This window comes from Felis catus, chromosome E1 (assembly GCF_018350175.1).
Source record: "Felis catus isolate Fca126 chromosome E1, F.catus_Fca126_mat1.0, whole genome shotgun sequence".
Taxonomy (NCBI): Eukaryota; Metazoa; Chordata; class Mammalia; order Carnivora; family Felidae; genus Felis; species Felis catus.
This window is the reverse complement of record NC_058381.1, coordinates 45,421,069-45,435,625: the sequence shown is the minus strand read 5'-3', so window position 1 is coordinate 45,435,625 and position 14,557 is coordinate 45,421,069. Positions and strand designations below refer to the sequence as shown.

General features: G+C 40.9%; 1 protein-coding gene across 47 annotated transcripts in view; it reads right to left on the bottom strand.

Annotated features, from left to right (window-relative positions):
• Positions 1-1,628: 1,628 nt before the first annotated feature.
• The window catches only part of EFCAB3 (EF-hand calcium binding domain 3), a 460,207-nt gene continuing 447,278 nt past the window's right edge, over positions 1,629-14,557 (bottom strand). For 46 of the 47 annotated variants that reach the window (XM_045044749.1, XM_045044748.1, XM_045044746.1 and 43 more), the window contains 4 exons: positions 11,041-11,228; positions 10,509-10,693; positions 4,859-4,981; positions 1,629-2,103 (listed from right to left, as the gene is read on the bottom strand). In XM_045044749.1, the coding sequence (XP_044900684.1) occupies positions 1,777-2,103; positions 4,859-4,981; positions 10,509-10,693; positions 11,041-11,228 (823 nt within the window). In that variant the 3' untranslated portion in view covers positions 1,629-1,776. The remainder of the gene's footprint in view (positions 2,104-4,858; positions 4,982-10,508; positions 10,694-11,040; positions 11,229-14,557) is intronic. The other variant, XM_045044780.1, reaches the window with a different exon arrangement.

Below are 14,557 nucleotides of genomic sequence, written 5' to 3'. Positions count from 1 at the left end.
AAGTAGTGAGTCAGTGGTTATAATTAGCTGGATTACTAAGCTGTGAGGTCAGGGCATTTTATCTGTTTGTTCACTGTTATATCCAGGTCCTAGAACAAGGTCCAACACATAGTATGCAACTCAATAAATGTTGAAGAATGGGTGCCTGTCAGTTAAGCATCCGACTTCGGCTCATGATCTCACTGTTTGTGAGTTCAAGCCCCGCATCAGGCTCTCTGCTGTCAGCACAGCGCTTGTTTCAGATCCTCTGTCCCTCTCTCTCTCTGCCCCTCCCCCCTTGTTTGCACATGCTCTCTCAAAAATAAACATTAAAAAAATAATTGTTGAATGAATGGCCGAGTACCTATTGCTATACTGACAGGATGCCAGTTTATACTGTCACTACAGTATGTGACAATTTGATAGAAAGACTGTGTTACTGTACATTTTAGATTTTCCAGGACAGATATGCTTAAAAATATTCTTTCCTGTTATCTCATTGATCCAAGAAAATATTTCAGGAATTCTAATTTTGGCATCCAAATTACATCTCTTAGATTGCCTATTACGGTCATAGCCATACCAAAAAAAGAAAAAAATCTGTCAAACCATAAATCTTATTCTTCAGGTAAGAAACATGGCCACTTGTCAATAAGCTTCTTTTTCTCAACATCATAACATTGTAAAGAATGGCAAATATATTTAGACAGTTTTGACTCTTCAAGGTAACACAAATTTACTTCAAGACTGTCATTAAATAGTTCTAGGAGCCTTCACTATTTTCATTGCTTTTTTCTGGCATGTTATGATTTTATATTATAAGCCACTGTCCCCATCAATGTGAAACATGTTTTTTTTCCTTTTTCTAACAGGAAAAAATAATGTAATGGATGATATACACCTAAATGTGATTAAAATAGTAAATTTTGTGTGTAGTTTTCCACCATAAAAATTATAACTACCAAACGTGTAATATAGTTACATATGTGCATCTTTATTAAATGCATTAAAGAACAAGTGTAATGGATGAGATAAACTTTAAAAAAAATTTTATGTTTATTTATTTCTCAGAGAGAGAGACAGAGCATAAGCAGAGGAGGGGCAGAGAGAGAGGGAGGCACAGAATCTGAAGCAGGCTCCAGGCACTGAGCTGTCAGCACAGAGCCCGACGTGCTGCTTGAACCCAAGAACCGTGAGATCATGACCTGAGCTGAAGTCGGGTGCTTAACCGACTGAGCCACCCAGATGCCCTGAAAACAACATCCCTTTTTAAAAGGTATCCAAGAGCTCAGCCTGAAAGATGTGTGGCTAAGGAGCCTTAGGAACACCCAAATTTAATCAAGATTCCCTGGGAGATGGTGATATTATTCCCTGGAACTGAAGGATCATTGTCATCTGCTGTCTTTGGCCTCTTTTACAAATAATCAAAAATCTAGTGCCACTTACAGTCACATAAACTAAGAGGCACGTTACAGGGAGAGCCCCTACGGGCTCACAGAGGCCCTTAAGGTAAGCGCACATCTCAGGTTTTCTCCTCGTGCCCAGGCCGTTTTGAGCCAGGTGGGGGCAGCAGAGTGCAGTTGTTTGCTGGGGGAAAAAAACCACATGACCTCTATTTACTAGGTAAGAATTAGGAAAGGGAAACCACATTATGACTTAAACTTTTTTACTGGTCAGAATTCAAAAGATGTCAACATTTCCAGCTGCTAAGAATGTACTAGACAAAAGCAAGAAACCACAATTTTGATATCTATGAAAAAGTAGTTTGCAGTGAGCTGTTTAGAAAATGTAGAAATCTCATCGTCGAAACCCTTTGAAACCTTTCCGTTTTCGTTTTCTTCCTGTGTCTGTGTCACATTCACTGATATCCGAGGAAGAAGAGAATACAGAGTTGTGGAAGGTATGCCTATTCATGTAGGCATCATATAACCTTAAGTCCTTTGGTGAAAGTAATTCTTGGCAAACATTCCAGGACCATGTGTAAGTAGAAAAGGTATCATAAAAGGACTCATTTTTAGTGTCTATTCCAATCAAATCCCCTCGGATCTTCTGCCAGAGGTTTAGCATGTCTTTCCGGTGCTCCAGGGCAATTCCCAAGTTATAGGTATCTATAGCTCTCTTCACCTGCAGTGAGAGAGCAGAAGTTGGCAGTAGTTACCTTACCATATCTTTGACTTATGGACCACAATTCTAGATATCCTAAGAGTTACATTCCCAGGCTGGTTGAACATCACTGAGTTTACACATTGGTAGGACCTTTTGAGGACACGCAAGTTAGGAGTTGATGGACAATCCAAATGTATGATTTGGGAATAATGAGAGAAGAAATGTTATGAGAATATTAAAAACACAATAGACTAAAACAAGGAGGAAATGGGGGATGGAGACAGGCTCTGGATATAATAGGAGTGCCAAGGACGGCACTCAATCCAGCTTAGGACAGGGAGGGAGAGATGCTGAGTAGTTCCTCAAGGCTTTGGCCAGACTGAGAGAGTCACTGGTGATGGGGAGGAGTTTCAGGGACAGGAGATAGCAGAAACAAAGGAACAAAGGCCTCTGGAATTGGTAGAGGCACAAGCACGTTGGTGTCGCTAAAGTGTCAGGTTTTGAAAGTGGGAGGGAAGGAGTGAAGGAGATGAGGCAGGCAAAGCACTGTGCTGTACTGGCCCTTAGACTTGATCTCAGGGAGGTTGGGAGAGCCCTTTCCTAGTGAAAATCATGCTGTAGTGAGCCACCCTTCCCTTCCCTTCCCTTCCCTTCCCTTCCCTTCCCTTCCCTTCCCTTCCCTTCCCTTCCCTTCCCTTCCCTTCCCTGCCCTGCCCTGCCCTGCCCTGCCCTGCCCTCCCCTCCCCTCCTTAGTAATTTCTCCACCTAATGTGGGGCTCAAACTTAAACCCTGAGATCAAGAGTGGCACACTCCACCGACTGAGCCAGTCAGGTACCACAATTACCACCTGTTTCTGACGGAAGGGAGATAAGTCTCTCAGAGTGTGGAGCAGAAAATCGAGTTGAAAACTCCTGCCATCGTTGAGAGGGAAGCATTCGTTCTTAAGCAGGACAGGGGCAGAGCTGGGTCTTTATGTTAGATCATGAGCAGCTGTGTGGAGAGTGGGTGGAGGGGAGCAGCTGTGAGGTAGGGATAGGAGGTTGGGGGGTCCAGGCAAGACCTAATGAGGGCCTAGTGAAGGCAGTAGTGATAGGATGGGATGAAGGAGACAGATTTGAAAAATTTTCAGGAGAACAAGAGTAGCCAGATTGTAGGTGGATGTAGGTGGATGTGAGGAGTGAGGACAATTCACAAATTAAGGGTGACTCCTGGCCTTCTAGTTTCATTGACTGGGTAGAGGGTGGTATCAGCAGCTGACATACGGAATCCCCAAGGAAGAGCCCGTTTGATGCAGATGACGAGTTTGGTTTGGACTGGTAGAGTTAGATAGGCTGAGACAGTGAGGTAAAAATGTTCATCAGGCAGCCAATGAGCTAAGGTGAAAGTACTGGAAAGAAGTCTAGGCTAGAGACAGATTTAAGAGTTACCTGTGTGTAGGTGGCAGCTGAAACAAGAAGGGTGGATTGAGATAGTGCAAAGAATGCTTGTCCTGGCTTTTCCTTCACTTAACGCAGAGATCCCCAAAGTTCTGTTGTGACTGGTTTACAGGTATGCCAACTGACTGCCTTCCTCAAGCTCCTTAGCCCTTGGGGCAGCCGGTACTCTGGGTTGGAGGCCTCCGGCTATAAGGAGCCTCCATTTATTCCAGCATGAGTATGTGCCATGATGAGACAGAGGTCGGGAGCCCACTCCTTTGTGTTCTTGTGGCGTCCAGTGCCGATCTCACCTGTTGTTTCACTTATCCCCATGTATTACTTCTGTTTATTTCCTTCTCACCCTCACGCCAAGCTCACGGAGGGCAGGAACTCTGTTTTTTCCTCCCCCGTGGTATCCCGTAAACCTAGAACTTTGTTAATAATGTATAAATATTTACTGAACAAATGACCGGACGAGTGCCTATAACGGGAAGAGCAGTAGGAAAACGAAGAACCATCAAGACTGAAGGGATGAACATTCAGGAAAGAAAAGCGAGAGGAAGGGACACAGAGCTGCAAGATGCAGTTCTGTAAAGGCCAAGGAAGTGGAAACCATCCAGGAGACCTTGATCATTAGTGTCACGTGCAGAAAAAAGGCGGCATGAAATACATATACCCCAGTCTGTCTCTGTGGAGTATAAAAGCTGCTAAGATGTCACGGCACAAAGGTAGTCAGGGAGCACAGAGTTATGGTTAAAAGTGTGGATTCCAGAGCCACACGGCTCGTGTTTCTAATTCTGGCTCTATTCCCCTATTCCTTCTGCCTTTAGACAAGTGAACCTCTCTGTGCTTATCTCTAAAATGACAAAGAACCATAACAGCACCTATCTGGAAGCACTGTTGTGATCAGTAAATGAATTAGTACCCGTAGAGTACTTGTGGAGCACCTATATAGCACCGTGCTTGGCACCTGGCAAGTGCTCTTGAACTATCCTTTTAGCTGCTGTAATCAAGATGCTTTCACTCATCATGGTTCCCTCAGTACACCCCCCTCACCGTGACAGCTGGCTGCCTTACCTAGTTGCTATTTCCAGCATGAAACAAATGAATGTCCCAGAAGCGATGCTGGGTATGGTTCCATGGATGATTAGCAGGATGAATTGTAACAGTTAACATTTGAATCCACTTGATTACAGAGCAAGAAGCGTCATTGCCATGGGTAAAAGTGAGAAATGAGCTTGTCTTGTTTTAAAGACACAGAGCAGAAAAAATAACGTTGGGGTTTATGGTTGTAGTATTGAAATGGAAAATATTCTCATCGGTGCTTTCTGAGAAGGTGCCGACAGTGAATACTCACGGGCTGTTTAATAGCTGCCGCATCAGTCACTGTCCAATTCTGCTTCTTTTTGAGCATTTGGTCAATGGCCAGGATGTCAGTAGGACAGCCTGAGACGGGGTCAATAGGCTTTATATTTGCTGCCTTTATACACATTTAAAAAAAGAAGGTTAGTGATATCTTTTGGGTTGAATTATACAATATAGACATAATAAGGAGAAATACATTGCATTATGAAGGGGTTTGTGTATGATACAGAAGGTAATTGCTAAGCCACTTGTCAGTTGTTTGGGGCTACATGGTATGGGCCATGTGTAAATGAGCATTTAGCAAATTTTCTTTCATAATGATGAAGCCTACTCAGAAGTATAGACCAGAAGATGGGGCGCCGGGGTGGCTCAGTTGGTTAAGTGCCCGACTCTTGATTTCACCTCACGTCATGATCTCACACTGAGTGAGTTCGAACCCCGCATGGGGCTCTGTGCCGACAGCGCGGAGCCTGCTTGGGATTCTCTGTCTCCCTCTCTCTCTCTCTGCCCCTCGCTCACACACACACATGCTCTCTCTCTCTCTCTCTCTCAAAAATAAGTAAATAAACATTAAAACAAGAAGAGATGGCTTATGTGTGGAATGGATATGGAAGGGAGAGAGGAGCCAACTCTACTTTCACCAAATTTCCCAAGCCATCACCAAGCTCTGAAAATGAAGATGGTGCCCTCCACAGATGACAACCTACGGTACTTCCAAACTTCCCATGGGGAGCCAGCCATCCATTTTCCCTGCTCCTGGGCTGCTGAACAATGCTGGCAGAAATCACGTAAATATGCTCATTGATTTCTTTGAAGACGTGTATTACCCAGTCTCATTCAGGCCCGTTGTACCGCCTGCCATTACTTTTCTTCATTCGCCGTTAACTCTCTTACAGCCCTCAGAGCAGTCCTCTTAGTGGCTGCTGGGAAACCAGGTCTGCACACTCCCTCAGCTACCGATCTTGTCTCTCCAGGGCTGCCTAATATACATTCTTTTCACTCTTCTTTCCACCTTAGGATTTCTCCATCTTGTAGCCTGATTTTTCCTCTTTGCCTCTTCGATGTGAGAGTTTTTCCTGAATATTTATTTGCTCCCTGGACCATTTCCCTTCAATTTCCCTTGTTCCAGAGCTGGCTTCGTGGGTGTGTGATCTGTACAATCACACAGGACCACGTACTTAGAAGGGCCCTGAGTTTGGTTTACTGTTCTGCTGTTGCTGTCTTTAAATTCTTAGTGATTTTTGGACAAGGGGGCTCCACGTTTCCATTTTGCACTGGGCTCCACAAATGGCATAACCAGTCTTGCCCCTCTCCTACAACTTCAGTTTCTCTGCCTCGGGCAGTGGTTGTCAGCTTTGGCTGCATGTTGGAACTTTTAAAAAATGCTGAAGCTTAAGCCCCATCCCGAGATCTGATTTAATTGGTTAGGGTTGTGGCCTGGGCACAGGGCTGTTAAAAGCTCTCCTTGGTGATTCTGTTGTGCAGCCAGGATTGAGAACCATAGCTCTAAGGGCTCTTCCTCCTGGCTGCTAATGTGCTCAAGTTCCCCATGTCCGGAAACAACTTTTTTCTAGATTCTGATTCTATATTAAGCTTTAGTTCCATGTCTCTCTTCCTTAACAGATAAGAGTTTTTTGTAAGATGAGTTGATTTCTTCTTCCTTCTTCTTCTTCCTTCTTCCTCTTTCTTCTTTCTTTCTTTTTTTTCTTTCTTTCTTTCCTTCTTTTCTTTTTCTTTTCTCTTTTCTTTTCTTTTGTTTTCTTTTCTTTTGGTCTGCTTTATCAGTTTCTGGAGATGCATGATAAATATCTCCCTTCTTTCTTTTCTTTTCTTTCTTTTTTCTTTCCTTCCTTCCTATTTTCTTTTATTTTTTCTTTTCTTTCTTTCTTTCTTTCTTTCTTTCTTTCTTTCTTTCTTTCTTTCTTTCTTTCTTTCTTTCTTTCTTTCTCTTTCTTTCCTTCCTTCTTTTCTTTTCTTTTTTCTTCTTTCCTTTCTTTCTTTTGGTCTGCTTTATCAGTTTCTGGAGATGCATGATAAATATCTCCTTTCTTTTCTTTTTTCTTTCCTTCCTTCCTATTTTATTTTTTCTTTTCTTTCTCTCTTTTCTTTCTCTTTCCTTCCTCCTTTCTTTTCTTTTCTTTTCTTTTCTTTTCTTTTCTTTTCTTTTGGTCTGCTTTATCAGTTTCTGGAGATGCATGATAAATATCTCCCTTCTTTTCTTTTCTTTCTTTTTTCTTTCCTTCCTTCCTATTTTCTTTTCTTTTTTTCTTTTCTTTCTCTCTTCTTTCTTTCTTTCTTTCTTTCTTTCTTTCTTTCTTTCAGTTTGCTTTATCAGTTTCTGGAGATGCATGATAAATATCTCCCACTGTGATTATGGGTTTGCCTATTCACTTTTTTAGCATGCATAGTGCCTTTAAAAAGTCTAAAGTTAATCCTTACAATTCTGTAAACTGTTATCTGTCAGTTTGCTAGGTACACACAGGTTCAGGATAGTTATATCTTTCTGAAGATTTTTAAAAGTAATTAAATAGCATCTTTATCTTTAGCTATGTTTTCCTTAAATTTTACTTTCCCTATGCTAATATATTGATACCAACTCTCTTTGATTTGTATTTGCCTGATTTATCTTTTTCAGTCTTTTTACTTTCAAACTTTCTGTGTTGTATTTTAGGTGTGTCTCCTTTAGAGAACATATATCTGAGAATTATTAAAAATCAGTCTCAGTGTCCTTTTTTATTTTAAACTTGAAAGATGATCCGTTGTCTATGTATTTTTCTTTTTCATCCTTGTTTTTTTAAACTAGCGTGTTTAATCTTTTGTTGTGATTACTGACATACTTGGATTTTTCTATTTTTTAAAATTTTTAAAAATATTTATTTAATTTTGAGAGAGAGAGACAGAGCATGAGCAGGGGAGGGGCAGAGAGAGACAGACACAGAATCGAAAGTAGGCTCCAGGCTCTGAGCTGTCAGCACAGAGGCCAACATGGGGCTGGAACTCACAAACCACGAGATCATGACCTGAGCTAAAGTCAGATGTTTAACTGACTGAGCCACCCAGGCACCCCATCTGCCTATTTTGTTTTACATTTTCTATTATCCCATGTTTTCTCTTTTTTCTTATTCTTTTTTCCTTCTATTTGACAATTATTCATTTTAATGATTATTCATTAACTTATTTATGATTCATTTTAGTGATTATCCTCACATTTTTAACACTCAATTTTATTTTTGAGGCAGCATGAGCAGGAGAGAATCAGGGAAGAGAGAGAGAATGGGAGAGAATCTTAAGCAGGCTCTATACGCAGTGTGGAACCACGTAGGACTTCATCTCACGACTGTGAGATCATGACCTGAGCTGAAGCCAAGGGTTCAGCGCTTACCTGACTGAGCCACAGAGGCGCCCCAACACTCATAATTAATTTAACAAATTATAGATTTGACCAGTATCCTAAGTCTCTACTCAAACAATAAAATGAACTTAGGAAGCTTTAATTCTGAGCACCACCCTTCTCATCGCCCATGTCACTGTGCTGTAGAGTATTTTAGCTCTTGTTTAGTACTCCCCAAAACAGTTAATTCTTTTTTATTTCCAATCTTTAGGAGTGTAAAACATACATATGCTTCAAAAATCAGAGTATGGTGAATATACACTGTGATCTCCTTGCCTCTTCGGTCTCCCAGCCCCTTACTTTCTCTGTCTGCAGGCAACCAATGTTACTATTCTCTTGGATTTCCTTCCAGAACATTTTACAAGGAAAAAGTATATGTACATACTTTGTATTTATTTATTTTTCTCCTTTTTATACAAATAGCAGTGTGCTACACATACTGTCTCATATCCTTTTCCTTTTGGAGACCTTTTACATCATCACACAAAGAGTTTCTTAAGTCATTAAAATGGCTGCAGGGGCACCTGGGTGGCTCAGTCAGTTAAGCATCCGACTTCAGCTCAGGTCATGATCTCCCAGTTTGTGGGTTTGAGCTGCACATGGGGCTCTCTGTTTCGGATTCTCTGTGTCCCTCTCTCTGCCCCTCCCCTGGTCGTGCGCTCTCTTTCTCTCTCTCTCTCTCTCTCGCTCTCGCTCTCGCTTTCTCTCCCCAAAATAAATAAATTTTTAAAAAATGGCTGCAGAATATTTCACGGTAAGGATAAAGCATAAGTTAACTAGTCCCCTAGTTATTTAACCTAGTAAATACAGTAGTAGTTAACCTAGTAAATAGTTAACCCAGTAATAGAGGTAATCTAGTAAATGATCATTTAGTTATTTCCCCAACCGTTTGCTAGTATAAACAACCATGTAATGAGTTGCCCTGTATGGGTGGCATTTGGAACAAGTGTATCCCAGATAGTATCCTAGGGGTGAGATGCTAGGTCATGAAGGTGGCTGAATATGCCACCCCAAATATGTGACTTTGGCAAAAGGAGTATTTTGAGTTAAAGGGACTTGGAAAACAGCGGGTGTTACGAAGAGCACTCTGATCTCTCTCCTCTTCCTTCCTGAATGCAGATCAACGCCCCATACGGAAGATGCTCTCTTTATACCAGGAGGAAAGTATCATTCTTATCACTGGCAATGGGGAGTTGAGGCTGGCAGAAATCTGTACAAATCGTGTTAAACTAACCTTTGTCTTCTAAACTCCACCCAATTAACTACCCTAGGCCAAGTCCCTTTGCCTGGACACGTTTTCACTCTATTTACAACTCTTTGGCCAATTTAGCACACAAGTGTTGGACTCTGCTACTTTGAGTCTTCGTTTTCTGTGGGGACTCCCCCGTACCTGTAAAATTTTAAAAATGTGTATGCTTTTCTGTTGATCTGTCTTATGTCAACTTAATTCTCAGGCTCAGCCGAAAGACCCTAAGAGGGCAGTGGAGAAATTGTTCCTCACTCATAGTCCACAGGTGTGAGGTCTGTCACTTTGGTAGGTATTACCAAATTTCCTCTGTGGAGGTTGAACCAATTTAAACTCCTATCTGCAATTTATGAGTACCCCATGTATTTTTCAACCTTTTGATCTTGGTCAGTCTAATATGGAAAGATACTATCTTTCTGCATTACCACTTTCAGGGTGGTTTTGATTTGGATCTTTTATGAAGAATGGGATTGAATATCTTTTCACACTACTGAGAACTATCTGTTCATATCCTTTTGCTTATTTTTATACAAGTTAGTTTCTTTCTAATCAATTTGAAGCTCTTTGATGTATTAAAGGAGTTAGCCCTTTGTGTACGAGTTGCAAATGTGATTATTTTTGGCCATGCAGAAATTTTTGATCTTGAAGTAGCAGAATTAATATCTATTAAAAAGGGGCACCCGGGTGGCTTGGTTGGGCGTCTGACTTCGGCTCAGGTCACGATCTCATGGTTCATGAGTTCAAGCCCCACATCGGGCTCTCTGCTGTCAGCACAGGGCCTGCTTCAGATCCTCTGTCCCCCAACCCCCCACTTCTGCCCCTCCCCTGCTCTCTCTCAAAAATGAATAAACACTAAAAAAAATTAAAAAAATACAATGACTGAAAACGTTTGTCATTAAAAAACATGTTATTAGTTCTGTTAAGTTAGAACTTAGAAACTTAAGTATTTGAATTAACTAATGTTTAACTATATTAATTTGAATTAATTAATAATTGAAATCTTACCTGTGCTTTCCAGTCTCTTTTATGGAAAAAATAGTTCTCAAAGAAGTTCAGAGGCTCCTTTCTCCTTAGCATTTCTAATTTCTGCATGTCTTTGAATGGCTTTCCCATCACCACCCCATCCACATTAGGGAACAATGGAAAGATGGGTATTTTTGAATATGGGCTATCTGAAGGAGGGTTGCACCCTAAAGATAAAAACAAAAATGATATTATGAACCGTGTAAGAGGAAATTCACATAAAAGACATACATGTAGTGCCTATTTTGCTCTTTGTCTAGTCTTCTCAGTGGCTGTGACCCCCACTCTTCACTCTCCTGCCCTCTCCCCCGCCCCCAGACTCTAGGCTTCACCTGAATCATGAGGACTCAGATTAAGATGCAGATATGCTTTCCAATGATACCTGTGTGACATAGACCAGACAGAATAGGCTGTGGTCCTGTTTCTATAGCACTTGACCTCTAGTATTTATTTCTGACCAGTAATCTACAAATAAATCCTTTGCAACAGTGGGGAGAGGACAAATGGCTCTTACTCTTGAGCTCTTCAAGAAATTTAAATAAATCCTTTTCTTTCATTATTGCAGTCCGGGCAGCATTGGCAAAGGCAGCTGTGCTTGAGCTGGGAGGGGTGCATATGTCTTGCTTAAATCTCCTTTTTTCATAAGCCATGGTGTAGGGATTCCATAACATTCCTGTTTCCTGGAATTTTCTTTGGAAATAGCTAAAAAAAAAAAGTAATCAAAAAAAGAATAAAAAGTGCTGTATAGTCCTACTGAAAAACTGCCTAAGTGTTGGACAAAAGGAAAAAAAGTCCAGCTGCAAGGTATTGGCTGAATCCATTTATTTTAAACTTAATTTATATATTCATTCAATATCATTTATTGAGTGCTTAATTTTGTGACATTCATAGAATATCTACTAATACTTTCCCCAGGCCATTTGGCTAGCTTATATTTCTAGTTTCTGGGCTTTGGCTTCCTTCCTCCTCCCCCCAAACCTCAAGTCTTGTCTAGAAAAATACCTATCGATAGTGATCCTTGACAAAGCCTTGAGTGGTACCAGCTTGAATACAAACATTAATCATGCCTACCATTATATTACTTTGTGTTGAGTTTTAAAATGCAACGTTCTTTTAATTAAAAGAAATCCTTATTGCAGAGAATTTGGAAAATGCAGAAGAGTATAAAAAGGAAGTGTCACCAATAATCTTACTATTCAGTAAATTACTATTGGTTGCATTTCTTTGAGTTGTGTGTGTGTGTGTATGCATGCACATGTGTATCAATGGATTTAGGAGATCTGTTACTGTGCATTTTAGTTTATAAATACTTTAAGATATGCTAAGGGACTCTCATTCACAGCACAAACATCCCCAAAGGTATAGACATCTGATTTACAAACATGCATGCCTTAAACATTCATTGCAGATCAGATTCCCTCTTGCAGCTGGAACGATGGATGTCTCTCTGGAGCTGTGGGCAGTGGGGGAGGACTTGGTATAGTGGGGCTTCAGTACCAATGTGGGAGACCTCGCTTCTCGGTTTGCGGAGCAGAGGACCGTCACTGCTTACTGTCTCAGAGGACGAAATGCAAGACCTTGCTTATCATTACACAGGCAGGTTTTTCTGTTACAGCAATGGGAAGCTTCATTGCTTTCTGGGATGATGACAGGCAACCTTTTTTTTTTTCCTCTCAGAAAGAGGGAAAGAACTCATTCTAAATGTTGGAGCTGCAGCAGTGGTTGGGTAGATGTGCCAATAGCGTTCTGCTTAGAGTCTGGTTTATAAATTTTATTTTATTTTATTTTATTTTATTTTATTTATTTTATTTTATTAGAAAGAAAGAGTGTGTGATCAGCGGACAGGGGGAAAGGGGAGGGGAGAGAGAGAGAGAGAGAGAGAGAGCGAGCATATGAATGAATCTTAAGTAGGCTCCTTGCTCAGTGTGGACCCCAACTTGGGGCTCTATCCCATGATCCTAGGATCATGACCTGAGCCAAAATCCAGAGTCAGATGCTCAACTGACTGAGCCACACAGGTGCCATAGCAGTCTGGTTTATAATCAGATAATTCCTTCCTTAACCTTGAGCCCAACTATCCACAATGTTCTTATCCTCCTCTGAAAATATATAATGCTCATTTCTCTTAGTGTAATTTAAAGGTCTTGAGGCAGGAGCATGTCTGGTGTATTTGAGGAACAGCAAGGGTGCTACCCTGAATGGAGCAGAGTAACAGGAGACAAAGTCAAAGAGGTCAAAAGTGAGGGCAGGTCACCTAGAAGACCAATTAAGTCACATACAGTCTAAGACTCATACTCAGAGGGAAATGGAGGGGTTTTGAAGGTTTTTTAAAATAATATTTTATGTTTTTAAGTTTATTTTGAGAGAGACAGAGACAGTGCAAGTGGGAGAAGGGCAGAGAGAGAGAGGGAGAGAGAGAATTCTAAGCAGACTCTGCACGGTCAGTGCTGAGCCTGATGCAGGGATTTCATGAAACCATGAAATCATGACCTGAACTGAACCAAGAGTCGAATGCTTAACTGACTGAGCCACCCAGATGCCCCATTGGCTGAAGATTTTGAGCAGAGGACTGACATGATCCGACATTTTAAAAGGATCATTTGGTGCTGTAGGCATTAAGACATCAGCTAGATAGAGGGAGTGTTGAGAATAGACTGGAGTGGGCAAGGCTGGGGTGGGGAACCAAAAGGTACAAACAGGGAGACCAGTTAGGAGACAGCAATCCAGGAAAAAGCTAATGCGTGTAAAGTGCACACTCAGAAATTGCACATAATGTTTAGTAAACGTTGTAATCAACTACAGGAACACCTGTCAAATTCTACCATTACCCAGCTCAAGACCGGCTTTCTCAGGAAACTACATGAATGATCTTTGCCACTCATTTGGCATTATTTAGTTGTCTACGTACTTAGGGCTTTACTCTCAATTTATATTTTAAGTTCCTTAAATGCAAACACTACATATCAAACACTTCATCTCCTTAGAAACCAGGTATATGATAAGTAACAACCATCATCATCATCAACAACAACATCATCATCATCATCATCATCATCAAAACACCAATATCAGCAAACATTTCCTGGTCACTTACTGGGTATGAGAGGCAGTGTAGGGCAGTGGAGAAGAGCATGGGTTCTGGAATCAGACTGTGCTAAAATCCAGGCACCATTGCTCCATGGGGCAAAGTACAACTACCTGTACTTTAGGTTTTTCATTTGTAAAATGAAGACAATAGTACCCATTAAGGAGGTGAGGATTCAAACACACACACATACACACACACACACACACACACACACACACATATATATATATATATATAGTAATGATTATTCTAGTTACTTCCACATAATAATAGTTTTTTTTATGGGGTGCTAGGAATATTTCTTCCTACGTTCCCACAAATGCCCTATAAGGTGGGTATTATTATTGTTGTTCCCATTTTATACGTGAGAAAACCAAGGCTGAAAGGTTAAGCAATGTGTCAAGTTTGTGTACTAATAGCAGGCATTTAATAAATGCCTTTGAACTGGAATGAAGAGTAGAATTTTGTGTGCCTTCTGTTCCACACCTGACAGATACAGGACAGCATAGAGCTACCCACGGAGGATTCAGAAAACATTCTGTATTTTTAAGCCTAGGAGGGAAGGCACAACTTTGAAAGAGAATTAGTTAAAAAATTGGTAACAGCAACATTCAATATAATATAATGATAACGATAGATTGAGAAAATTTATCTTTAGTGATATTTGTTGGAATAAAACACATTTGGGTGTGAGAATATTTCCTCATCCTCCATTCTCGTGTCTACTTCTGGCTGTGCTCCAGTCCAAAAGGCTACTTTGGGATGTCTGAAATTGCTATACATCGTCCCAGAGTCAAAGGAAGCCCCGGGGAGTTCCAACATGAATGAGAGTGTCTTCCAAATGAGATTTCCAAGCCCAACACAAAGATCATCCCTGGAAAAGTCTGAATTCTTCTGGGATTCTCTAGCCTAGGGTAGGAGAGTCTGAACTTTCTTGGTTGTC